At 40.9% G+C, this 13,406-nt stretch overlaps 1 protein-coding gene across 1 annotated transcript in view; it reads right to left on the minus strand.

Moving 5' to 3' along the window:
* Window positions 1–5,999: 5,999 nt before the first annotated feature.
* Window positions 6,000–13,406, minus strand: part of LOC105898310 (TSC22 domain family 2) — a 30,906-nt gene continuing 23,499 nt past the window's right edge. The window contains exons 2-3 of the mRNA XM_012825331.3: window positions 8,750–8,801; window positions 6,000–8,362 (exon numbers count right to left, since the gene is read on the minus strand). Coding sequence (XP_012680785.1) covers window positions 8,078–8,362; window positions 8,750–8,801 — 337 coding nt within the window. The 3' untranslated portion in view covers window positions 6,000–8,077. The remainder of the gene's footprint in view (window positions 8,363–8,749; window positions 8,802–13,406) is intronic.

Consider the following 13,406-nt stretch of genomic DNA (forward strand, 5'->3'; position numbering starts at 1 on the left):
GAAAGTTATTCTTCTCAATTTTTGTGTCGTTTGCATAAATAGTTAAATAACGATCTTAGTATAAATAATTACTGATGGAGGTAATTATGGGGCCGCTCGTTTACTGAGGGGTCCCTGTTCTCTCCCTCTCTCTCTCTCTCTCTCTCTCTCTCTCTCGCTCTCACACACACACACACACACACACAAACACACACACACACACCGCACACACACCACTTGAACCATATGTTGACGTCCAACATATGCCCCCAACACACACGCACACAGACATGCACACTTTCCCTTTCTCTAATTCCCCATTCTCTCTCACATACACATGAACACAGACAGACACACACACACAGACACACACACACAAACACTCTTAGCAGGGGACTGATGACTGACTGCATTCCTCATCTGTGGGGGGCCTCTCACCACTGCCCACCCCAAGCTCCCTCCCTCCCAAAAAAATCCTGTGTTCTGAAACACACACCCCTCATGTCCACCCACTCGCCAACATCCCCCTCCCCACCCCACCCGTCCAGATGCAGCTCCTCTAGTTAGGGCCTCACACAAGACTAAGCCCTGTCATCTCCTAGCTGAGAAATGAAGAAACAGAATTGAAAGGTTATTTTGTTCTGCTTTCACATAACTAGTCACAGCAGTCACCTAACCAATGCCTGTGTGTGTGTGTGTGTGTGTGTGTGTGTGTGTGTGTTTGTGTGTGTGTGTGTGTGTGTGTGTGTGTGTGTGTGTGTGTGTGAGTTTAACGCTTGAAACAAAGGACCTGGTGCATGTATTTTATGCATGAACGTGAGTGTGTTTGTAGGTATTCTTGATAGCTCATACTGCCTTCCACATCAAGTTTTCAAAATCTTGTGCAGTGATAACGTGTTGCACACGGCTATGTTCCACTCATGAACATACTGTTGCTCTGTTCTCAGTAACTGAACGAAATAGTCCCAACTGCCTTACACAAAATGTCCACATGGTGGTGGATGTGCAATACTTCGGATATGGAAAACAGAGTGGAGCCTGTGGGGACATGGAGGGTGTATTAAGGACATAGAAGGAGAATATAGTATGCCATGAAAACATACTTTTCCTATTAACTACCAACTTTAGTGAATATAATGGAGATTATTGTTGCAGTAGTGACATGGTTAAGGTGATTGTATGTGTGTGTGTGTGTTTGTACGTGTGTGTCTGAGAATGTGTCTCTATGCGAGTAGAGAATTGTACATTTCTTTGTGTAAAATACACAAAAATACATCAATTACAGGTTAGTGAGAAGAAACCTGGGAAAGGTTTTAAAATACTGTTTATTTAATTTATATGTTTAACAAAAACATCTCCATTAACATGTATTTACTTTCTTGTTTGTACTGCATTCTTTATTTACTCTGTTTAAATCAAGCAATTCCTATATAATATTACAATGTTACATTATCCTTATTTAAGTCAGGTATATAAATATAAATGTGTTATTTCAAACATACTGGTACAACACGGTTTACATGTGGGAAACAATTAACGAAAAGTTAACAAAATATTTTTAGATAATTATAGTTGATGTTTTAATACCATTTTACGAAAAGATTTGTCTTGCTTTGTTAGAAAAGAACTTGGCCTGTCTGTCTGTATGAAGACAACCTATAACCCAATTACAGTATTGCACAGTGACAGCGTCATGTATTAAAGTGAAGTCATCCTGATGTAGTCAATGTGGAGCGAATGTAAAAGCCCAAGCCAGGGCCAGGATATGAGTCATGAGATGAGTGGTTCCAGCCAAAACAGATACAAGCTGGGAGCACGATCCATTAACTGCTGCATTACAAGGGTCTAAAGTACCTATGGAGTAGAACTGATAAGGCGTATTGCAAAATGGCTTTGATTGCTCATTTCACATGGCATATTGTGAGCATTATTTCAAGCCGATTATGTCATTAAGTCCCATCCACCACATTTGAACAAGCTACTGAAGGAAAAAAGAGAATGTGATGTGTTATTTTATATGGCATAACAATAAATACAATCTTGATACAACTGTATGTTTGTATGTAAGGTATTTTTTAGTACGTCAAAGACGAAAAATGAATCCAAAAGCAGCTGAATACAAACTGTAGGTTTTTTCCCCTGGAAAATACAAATTTCCAAATATAGCCTAATACAAAATAATAAATTGTAACCGGTATTGTTATATATACTCATTCCACATACATGTTATTCAAATCCTGCCTTTGGGTGTGTATGTTATTAGAGAGAGAGAGATAGAGAGAGAGAGAGAGAGAGAGAGAGAGAGAGAGGGAAACACAGGGAGGATAAAACAGCAATACGGTCAGAAGGGCAACTTGGTGTGTGATGTATTTATTTATTTTTAATATTGAGATTATCAGTGTTCTGAACATTATCATACCCTTATACAGTGCATTTGGAAAGATTTAGACTCATCTTAAAATGGATTGAACTATCATCAATCTACACACAATAATACAATGACAATGCAAAAAGTGTTTTGTTACTTTATTAAAAATAAAAGATTTCAGTATTCAGACCATTCACTTAGTACTTGTTTAAAGCAACTTTGGCCGCAATGACAGCCTGTAGTCTTCATGGGAATGATCCTACAAACATGACACACTTTCTTTTGGAAGTTTTCCCGAAGCCACTCCTGTGTTTTCTTGGCGGTATGCTTTGGTTCGTTGTCTTGGTAAAATGTAAAATGTTCTGAATGCACTGTGTGTCTACTGACCAAGGTTGAAATTCTTCTTTCAAAGGCCAGGAGATAAAACTATCACTTTCCAGTAGATAGAAGTTGATATAGTGTAGCCATTTTATGTTTGTTTTCTATCCCAGTTTGTACAATTTAGAGGAGTCTTCAAAATAATCAAATTGAAGGTAGCATATAAAGCCTAGTCTCAGAAACAGATAATGACATTTAATAGAAAGTCAGGAAAAACTATTGTTCTATCTTTTATCTGACTTTGATTTTCTGTCATGTCAAAACTTTAGTTACATTACATGACAAAATGTAACAAACTTATTATAGTTTGGAAATATAAAATTTAGTGAGGTTAAGACCTCTGAACAAATAAAATAAATAAAGTGTTTAACTGGTAAAGTATTTAAGTTTATCTGATTGATGAAACAAATTGAAAATCTTTAACTCTTCAAATGTAGAAACTGTGTTAAAGAAAGGCTATGCAACAGCTGAAGGGCATCTGCTTTTTAATTAAAAACAGGTAATAGGCTGTATGAGAGTCTCAATCTTTGCACCATGGTGTTATACAAGAAACTGCAGATATCCTTTCTTGTTCTAGAAAAAAACGCCTGGGAAAAACACACCTAAATACAGTGTGGAGTGTCCTAAGAGGACCTTAACGCCTGAGGATCGTCACGTTGTCACTCTCTCAAGCTGATTCAACAATGAGATTCTGATCTTCAGTAGTTCTTTTTCAGTGACTCACGCAACTGGTGTATTCTGTTCCCTGTAACAGAAAGACTGTGAACATGAAGCTGCTTGCATAATTCCGCATAAGATGATAAAACGGATACCTGTCCAAGCAAGCCTGTGGTGACACATGGAAACTGGGCCATTCGTGCATCACATACCAAAACATGGACATCATTCAATATTTCATTCAAACACGTGTGTGAAAGAGTGGATTTTATTGCATGACTAACATGGCTAAGCCAATGTGGTAATCTCCACAGGTCGGGGAATGCTGTGGTGTTTATTGTAAACCTCTTGTACTGATTTGACTGTTTGCTCATTGAAAAGTTAACTACTGCACCAAGGGCGTGGTTCAGACATGACATGGCCGAACCTGTCACCGACCAGTGATTCATCTCATGATTCATCTGTGCTATGATACTATGTAACGCCACTGATTGCACTCAGGCAAAATTCACTTGAAATCAGAGGCAGTGTATGATGGTGGATTCAGCGGAGCCCTGATATTACATGACTTCCTGAGAAGACAAAATGTTGTTCCTCCTCAGAATTTTATGTATATTGTCCAGTATTACTCACTTAAGACTGTGAGCATTGGGCAAGATTGGTACGAGCCTCTTGGCACGTCAAGACACTTATGAAGCGGAAGGCATCTACTTTTTTAATCATAATAAAAACAGCAATATGGCTGTCAAACATTTAACAGTCCATTTCCTTTTCTTGGAAATGTGAGGGTAACCCATTCCTTTAAAAAAAAGTTGTCCTTTCAAAGCTAGTAACAGCTCAATATCTTTATTCGCTGATGACATTTTGTTGTACATATCTGACCTTGAGGACTCTATACCAAAGGTTCTCAAGATCTTTAGTGAATTTGGCTCAATCTCTGGTTATAAAATGAACTGGAACAAATCCAATATGTTGCTATTAAACAACAGGCCAGTGATTTTACCCATGACTAGTATGATACCAATCCAAAGCAAAATGACATATCTGGGTATCATCATACGCACAACATTACAGCGATCAAGACAACTATGAAACTATTTTAAGCAATGTCCGAAGTGATCTAGCTAAATGGTCAGCTCTGCCGGGGTCACTACGGTCCAGGATTGCTGTTGTTAAGATGAACATTTTTCCCCGTGTGAACTTCTTAAGTGATGATACCCCTACCTCCACCAGCAAATTTCTGGAAGAATCTTGATTCCCTAATTAGGCAGTATATTTGGAACAGTAAACAACCTAGGCTCAAATTCACTACACTGCAACGCACCACAGGCAATGGAGGCCTTGCTCTCCCCAACTTTAAAGTGTATCACATGGCCTTTCAGTTACGTGCCCTCAGAGTGTGGATGGACCCCTTATGCACAATCCCATGGAGAGAAATAGAGCAACAACTTATTGGAATTCCAAGATTACAAGACTTTGCTTTTGCAGGTATCGGTCTAAAAATGTATAGGCTGACCTATGGCCCTATTATCGCAAATACAATAGCCAACTTTAGGCGAGCGGAGGGGCACTTGTGCTATACTAATAAGTGGCACAGGAACACCCCTCTATGGCACAACATGCACTTAATGTCGATTGGGACGCAGTTTGGGATAATATCTTCCACTGCTCCAAATACCCAAACCATCAGGCCATCCACTTTAATATATGCCACAGGACATATTGGACCCCTCAGAGAAGATTTATTACAAAAGCCATTTCTAATCCTTATTGTACCTTCTGTCAACCTGAACAAACTGGGACTTTCCTACACATGGTGTGAGAGTGCGAAGAGGTACATGCTTTTTGGCATAAAACAACATCAATAATATCTGACATGATAGGATGTCCAATCCCTCTTGAGCCGGTCGTCTTATTACTAAATGATGATTCTGGGTTGAACTTGACTGAAAAACAGAGGAAGATATGGCTAGCTGGCTCAACAGCGACTAAGAAAATGATAGCCCAGCGATGGCTCCCGCCTCACTCTCTCGTTATGCGGCGGTGGTTATCATACTTTCTGGATATAGTGATGCTCGAGCTATCCACAGCAAGGGTTAACAAAGCAAAACTCAGAACTGTCGAACTGTGGAGATCTGCGGCAGCCCAAATCTCTGACATGCTGACCTCAACAGCGCAGGAACTAGATAGTTCCCCAGTAGACAGTGACTAGGCAAGGTGTTTTTATTTTACTTATTTACTTACTTTTGTTTGTTTGTTTTCTATTAATATATTCTTTTTTTCCTTTTTATTTTTCTTATGAGACCGCAGGATTGTATGTTGTTTATCCTGTGGGCGGGGGGTATTGGGAGGAGGGTGGAAGAGGGGTGGGGTTACATGCTCAGATATTATTGATGTTGTTCAGTTCTTGTACACCAGATGATAAATGTAATCAATGGTCTGACATACTTCTGTCTTGCACGTCGTAACTGCATAAATGGTGTCAATGAAAACTTGATCACAAAAAAAAAAAAAAAGTTTTCCTCTTGATTCATTTAAGAAATCTGAGGTTCAAAACACAGTATACAGGCAGGTAACCTGGATGAGTGTCTCATAAGGAAATAAATACAACAAAGCATTTGGCATGATCGGGTTGTTCTGAATAGAACAGTAATTTATTTTTGATGGAGAAAAAAAAAGTCAGAAATAGCACATTACAAGGGTATTTCTTTTTTTTAAAGATCTCTCAAAGGCTCAGTGATCAAGTTCATACAATACAATTTGCTTGTTTACTACAATTCCTTCAGACAAAAACAGAACGCCAGTGGAGAATGAAAACAAAGATCTGGTAGAGGAGACAAGACTGTACAGGTAAACCATATGCGTTTGGTATGGATTCGTTCTGAGCTACAAACTAGGAACCAGGTTGTGTACAAAAGCAACAGTACAAGAGGCACAGAAAACATTTAGAAAACACAGAGGACATACCATATGCTTCTCACAGATCTGGCGGTTTCAAATGGGACTGCTTAAAAAAAAAAAAAAAAAAAAAAATATACAACTGCTCATCTTTTGTGGGTGTTTTTTATTTTGGTTTTTAATTGTTATTGTTTTAGGAGTTTCCGTACTCAAGGTACACAGTTTTGAATCTAAATGGGTGCTTTTGCCAGACACATTATAATTTGCCACACCAAACCTTTTATTCTGCATATGAAGTATATCACTCAACATTGACAATATGATGGCTCACTTCATTTTTGTACTAGCGCATTTTAAATACCTCCAAGCAAATCCTCCAGCAAAACACCATCTATAATACCCCTCCACCTCTCTAAACATCACCACTTGCTCTATCCTTTCCAAGATGACAGTTCACAGACTACTATGTTACAATAAAGAGTGCTGAGTACAAACATGAGGTAAGAAAGTGGTTGGATTATACATCATGCAGAACATGCTAAACAGACCCTCCAAAACAAAATTGACGTGAAGGTAAAAAATAAAAATAAAAAAAACATAGTGTGTGCATTACAAAATAAAAAAATAGACTTACACAGCTTTGCTTCTTTGGTTACAAACAGGTTGTTGAACAATTTCACAGCTTTTTGCCCCCAACTCCGAAAATAAACTATGCGCCTTTTGAATTCTCAACTAGTCTGGGGATGTATGGCAATCACCTCACCATTCTCAAAGAAAAACAAATTAACAAGTTTCTTCATCAAAATATCTCACCATAGATTTGTTAAAATTTGTCATTTCAAAAGAATTGGTGTTTCACCTGTACAAACTTGCTATGCTCTTAATACTTTACACATGTACATTCATTGTAGACTTTACCTACCATTTGTTAGCAATGCCAGTTTTATAATTGCCATTAGTGTCGAGTTGTCATAGGGATTTCTATTGTCTTTATGGAGTCTAATTTATGCGATAGAACATTCAAATGTGTGATTTGAAATTTCATAAACCAAGATTTGTCTTCAGCATTAAACCATTTCTGTGGCATTGTTCATTTATGTTATGAAAATAGCAGCCCAGTAATAAATAAAACAGCAAAACAGTAAAATCTGAACTATTTATCTTTATCTGTCATTTACATTTTGAATAATAAAGTCAGGAAACAGAGAAGGGGGGGGGGGGGGGGGAGAGAAACAACTGAATGCACAGTTCTTGCAACATGAAAACAGGACTTTTAAAATCAAAACGTTAAAACAAGGCTCACCATCCCACCCGAGACACCCCACTTTCCTAAATGAAGAATGAATTCTCCCTCAGAAATGTCCAATTCCCTGTCAAGCTCATTTCACAGAACCAACGCCACCAAACCCCCTAAACAGGACTCGCTGCAGCTGGACGAGGGCTTCTCCCCCAGAGCCGCCTCCTGCCACCTGTCCAGCCTCCCACCCTTCTCCGGGCTCCACACGACCTCCTCGCCCCTATGAGGCCACTGGGCCAGCCCCTGCTGCGGATGCTTGGTGAGCGGCCAGAGAACAGGAAAGCGCTCACATGATGATTGTCTAGTACTGGGAAGGCCACACGACACAGCACACTGAAGCATGGCTCTTCACAAGTTAAAAGACGTTGGTGGCAAAAAAAAACAAACAAGGCTGATTTTTTTTTCTCTTCTTGACAAGAAAAACTGCAAAGATGTTTGCTCTTTTTTTGATTCTTAAATGTTTCTACACATCCCGTGCTGGGAGAAACAGAGAAAGCACTTCAGGCAGAGGAAAGGTTGTGGGGTTGGGGAGGGGGAGCTGTGGGTTCGGCACTGGTGGGGGGGTGCTGCTGGGGCTGATAAGGCTGCTGAGGGGGCGACGTGCTGCCCGTGTGAGGACTGATCTGGACCGGGAGTTGAGAGAGCTGATCGCTGTTGGCCAAAGACTTGAGCACGGCGTTCTCTCGTTCGAGCAAAGAGTTCCTCTCGTACAGCTCTTTAATCTGTTCCTTCAGGACCTCCACCTCCTCACGTACAGCATACATTAGATGGCTTTTCACCAGATCCTACGAGACAGATAAAAGCATGCAAATTACATAAAATATGCTTAGGGGCCAGTGATGGCCAGATTTAAACGTTACTTCCATACAAGTGAACAGCTTTAACCTGTATAACACATCAATACTTTACTCAAACATGGTCAATTCTGTCAGTTAAACCACTTCAGATATGAACGTTTTAAAGTTGTATTTAAATTCACTTTAGTTCAGCTACTCCTGTATAAGAAAAAGAATGTTCAAATTAGTATGTTACAGTGTCGCCATGGTTATGAATGGACTTGATATTGATATAGTGTCTCACTCCCCCCTCCTGTCTACTGCACAATAAGAGGAGCTACCCTGCATGCTGTTTTAAGAAGGAATACAGGCTACACTGAAAAAAGCCACACTCACCATTGCCTGCTCGATTTTATTGTCAATGGCTACAACACTGGCTCCGGAAGCACTGCAAAGAGAGAGAGAGAGAGACATGTTAAGGGGATCCATTCCAATCTAGTGAGTGCATCCTGGTATAGAAAAGAATTATTAAAAGTAGATTCAATTTTGAACAGGTTCAAGCTAGAGAATTTATGGCATCAGATCAAGGAATCACTTCTTAGAAATCCTTTCAAGTCAGCCACCTTCATGGCCTCATCTGATCATATTAAGTAAACAGTTTTTCGCAGTCCTGTAATCGTAGGAATAATCGTACTGCGTCACAGTCTAAACCTACTGTCCTGGGATTAGATATGTAGTTTGCACGACAACAATCACGGTGAGGCTGCAGCCGTCAAGGGCGGGGTGTGAAAGCGGATACTCCCCAGATATCCACGCGCAAACACAGGCACTCAAAAAACATTATTGCCCGGAAGACCACAGCACATTAGCTGGCAACACAATGCCACTTCTCAATAGGTATAATAAAGCCAGCTGCAGAGTGCACAGGCCCCACGTGACAAGGTTTGGGGTGTGTGTGTGTGTGTGTGTGGTTTTTAGGCACCCAGTTTCCATTTATGCCAAGAGTGTACCGTTTCCCAAAGTTTGTGGCGTTCAGAGCAGAGCAGTCGACGTACGCTTTTAACTCTTAACACTCCCAGACAGAAATTGTTAAGTGGTTTAAGAGTCAAACATACAAGAACTCAGACTTTCTGCATCAACAAAAAGTTCACGATATGTAACAAATCGACACAAATTAACCCACTCAACCGTTATAACATAATAAACAATCCTGCTCTGGGTTGGCACGGATTAGATTGCATTCTGTTTTCCAGGGTACACGCTGTGCTAACACGGCAGAGCATAGCCTACCCTTCGCTGGAAGACCACAGATATTAAGGTTACAGCAATACGTACACAGACTTACTTAGTTCCGCACAAAAACGGCCACCGCTGCGTTACACCGTTGCAATTTCTCAGTTTGGGATGCTATAATCTATCAATTTGTCAATACAATCCCGTGCGCCCTCCGTGCTGCCTCCCGTTTTCAGATGAACAAAGAGACCGCGCCGCAATGCATTACTACACCACGAGCAGGCGCTCCACTGGACAGCACTGACGTCGCTCTGGTAGTGTATGATGCAGCCTACGTTGCAAGTTTATAGTGTTGGTAAAATTCACAAAGCTCCATGTAACTGTTCCACCAAAACCATTATTCTTCTAAATTATCCTATTTATCATTATGTAGTCAACACAACATAGTATATTACTAGAACGTAGATGTTGAAAACGGCTAAAAACTAAATTTAGCCAGACAAAGTTATAACTACAAATAAACAAGATGGACATATCCCACTCCTCCATATATATGGGATATGTCCATCTTGTATATTTGTTGTTATAACTTTTGTCTGGCTAAATTTAGTTTTTAGCCGTTTTCAACTTTATATATGTGTGTGTGTGTGTGTGTGTGGGAAGCTGCGCCAACGTGTCATACGTGCAGTTCAGCATGGCAATGCAAACAGTGTACACACGCCTCGGCAGTCAACACTCGGTCCATCTTCTTAAGACAACGGCGTTTCTGGCAAAAAATTAAGCATGGTCTACATAAATTACATAACAAAATATCCAATCCCGAGGACTAAACAAACGGCCAATTCACCGTATTGCCCATCTACCACACCGGGACAGATTCCACCAGAACGACTCAAACTTAGAAATAGGTTACATTTGCTTGTAATCCAACATTGCGACGGAATCTCGGTACCATACACTTTCCACCTGGCAAAATGTACAATATACATTAACTCTAACACTTGTGTTCCACCATATAATCAATGTTCCAAAATGCCAACACCAAGAGGTGATCTTTTTACCTGCTGCATCGCGCTCGGTAGCACATCAGTCGCCCCGAATAAGTTGGCGACGAACCAGGTGAGTAGGGAAGACTGTAACTTATTTTGCACCTCATGTCGAATGTTGTTTGGAATCACTTTCTCCCTCAAAACCCAGAGAAAATCACTTGCAAGCATCCACAATCAGACTGACTCCCTATGAACCTCTGCACTTTTAAAGAGTCGAGGCGGGAGGACGCATTTTATGAGTGGGAGGAGTTGCGCCACGGCTCCGTTTGGCGACGTGCGGAATGTGCCTCGGTCCTTTATTAATCTACGCATATCTAAAGTTCCCCTTTGTGTTATTCCTCAACCACAGACCACCACCCACCCCACCCCCATTGACTCCATCCTGTCACGGAGGTCAAATATTTATAACACAGCTTTACCCAGAATATAGTATATAAATGAACACGCCTTTAAATCACAAATTAAGTAAAATCTTCCATTCATTTTTTTTGCGATAGCCTACCATTGTTTTACTAAATCAGTGAGCCAAACCCGAAACTGGAAAACAAGCTCTACTGATTCAGCAACGGCAAACTGATAAAACATTTTTAAACAAAAACATATTTGACGCATCACGCATATCAAGGAGTGACACGTTTCTCATTACTCATCCATTGTCAAGTATCAAGAAGTAACAGCCTATTAGAAACGGTTGTCTTAGAAGCCTTCATTTAATGGTCATACATGAAACATGTGTGTTGTGTCTACTTCACAGTATACAACTTCAAACTGACCTCAGCCTCTTCAGGTCAGGGAAGATTACGTTTGTCCTTGGGTATAGAACGGTCTGTGTGTAAGCATTAAACAAAAGGTTGCTCCATGGTCGACTCGAAACACTGCAGAAGGTTTTATTGCTAACTTTCACTCACACTCTGGTTGCTACATTTCTCCAGCGTTGCTAATTACCTACTTTCGCTGAGAGCTTTGATTAGGTGGATGCCTTGGCTATTGTCCTGGGTGTTTTGTGGTTTCTGCTGGGAGGGGAGCAAATTCTGCATGTGCCTGGCAAGGCAGCTGACATAATTCCTCCCAATCCCCTCTGCTATCTCTGGATTGCCATCTAATTGTTTATCCAAACAGTTAGCGGAAAAGACATTCTTGCCTTTGAACACTGATTAGCATGGAAGGGACAAGAGCAGAGATAGCAGCTCACCAGCTAGTCCTGGAATGTGTTTATCAATGCCGGAGCCGTGACAACATTGTCAACATCCCATTTTGATTCATGATGGTGTGTTTGTCTTGGAGACTGATGCAAAACGGTGTCCCCCTAAAGCCCCCCAAAACAATGCAGTCTGTACATATTCTTCTAGAAGGCATATGGACTGCTTATGTAAGGACAACTCGCTGTGTGTCACCACCAACAATGCCTTGCTGGACCAAAACATGTCAAGGATTGACCCTGTAACAAGACACATACACGTGCAGCAAAGAATGCGGAGACTATCATATCACATGGTTTTTTTAAACACCAACCCAAAATCTGGTCTTAATCAAGACCAACACACACTCAGTTTATTTTTCCAAAAACAAAAAAGTACAAACGGGGAGCTTTAAAACAAAAAAGACCAGGTCTAATCTGAATCATCCCTTTCTACTTGCTGTAGCAAAGAAGTCCTGATCTTCCAAAAGACGGAGCCGGCTGTCGATCACATTCATGTGCAAATGCATAAGCAAGGCTCTTCTCCAATTATCTGAATGGGCTCATCAGCCTCCTTGATGAACATGTGTCAGAGGTCAGCTGGGCTGCTGATCTTCCATGGCACCACCAAATGGGCATGCACTGTTGCTAAAAAAAAAAATGTAAAACTCTTCTCCCCAGGTTATGCTAGAAATGGTCTTGAGTCTAACTGGTGAGGAGGGACATTTGCTTACTTCTCAAACTGCAGGTTATTTTAGACTAGGCTTGCTGAATGTGGTCTGAGGGATGACAGTAGTCGCTTATGTGGCCAAGGATGGGGCCGTAATGATAGCCTCTTGCCTGGACTTGATGCGCAAAAAATTCTGAGAAATGTGTTCACACCAGGGGGCACATGGAAGCACACGTTCCAATGCTAACCATAGAACTATGGGGCCACAGCCAGGTGACCTGATACCAGGACATCTCTCTAACACACACACACACACACACACACACACACACACACACACACACACACACACACACACACACACACACACACACACACACACACACACACACACACACACACACGTTGTGGTTTTCTACAAGTTGAATCATGCTGCGCTCACTCTAGGGACAATTCCACAAAAAAACAAATATACACACGGCCCCTCCCCCAAACATTTATCACCAACGTATTCCCAAGACATCAAAGCAATTCACATAGAACCCAAACTCCCTGATTTCATGAGTGAAGCTGTACCAGTGCCAAACCACACATCAATTTGATGTCACATCCTTGGTGTTGAAAATGTTCTCTCAAGAACTGAAGGAATTAATCAAAGGAAATTTGCCTGTTGAACCCCCCCCCCCCAGACTTTAATGTGAGACACACACCCACCCCCCTTCTATCGAAACCTGACAGTGACCGTGGTTACATGGATTCGAATAACTGGCTTAGTCGGACTGAAATCGAATTATCCGTTTCATGTAAACACCTTTGTCCGACTATGTGCGGTCCGACTAACACCCCTGGATAACTTGATCCGATCCAGTTGATAGTTCGACTATTGCGGCATGTAACGGTGAATTGGATAAGGAACTGGACTTT

Source organism: Clupea harengus, chromosome 10 (genome assembly GCF_900700415.2).
Source record: "Clupea harengus chromosome 10, Ch_v2.0.2, whole genome shotgun sequence".
NCBI lineage: Eukaryota > Metazoa > Chordata > Actinopteri > Clupeiformes > Clupeidae > Clupea > Clupea harengus.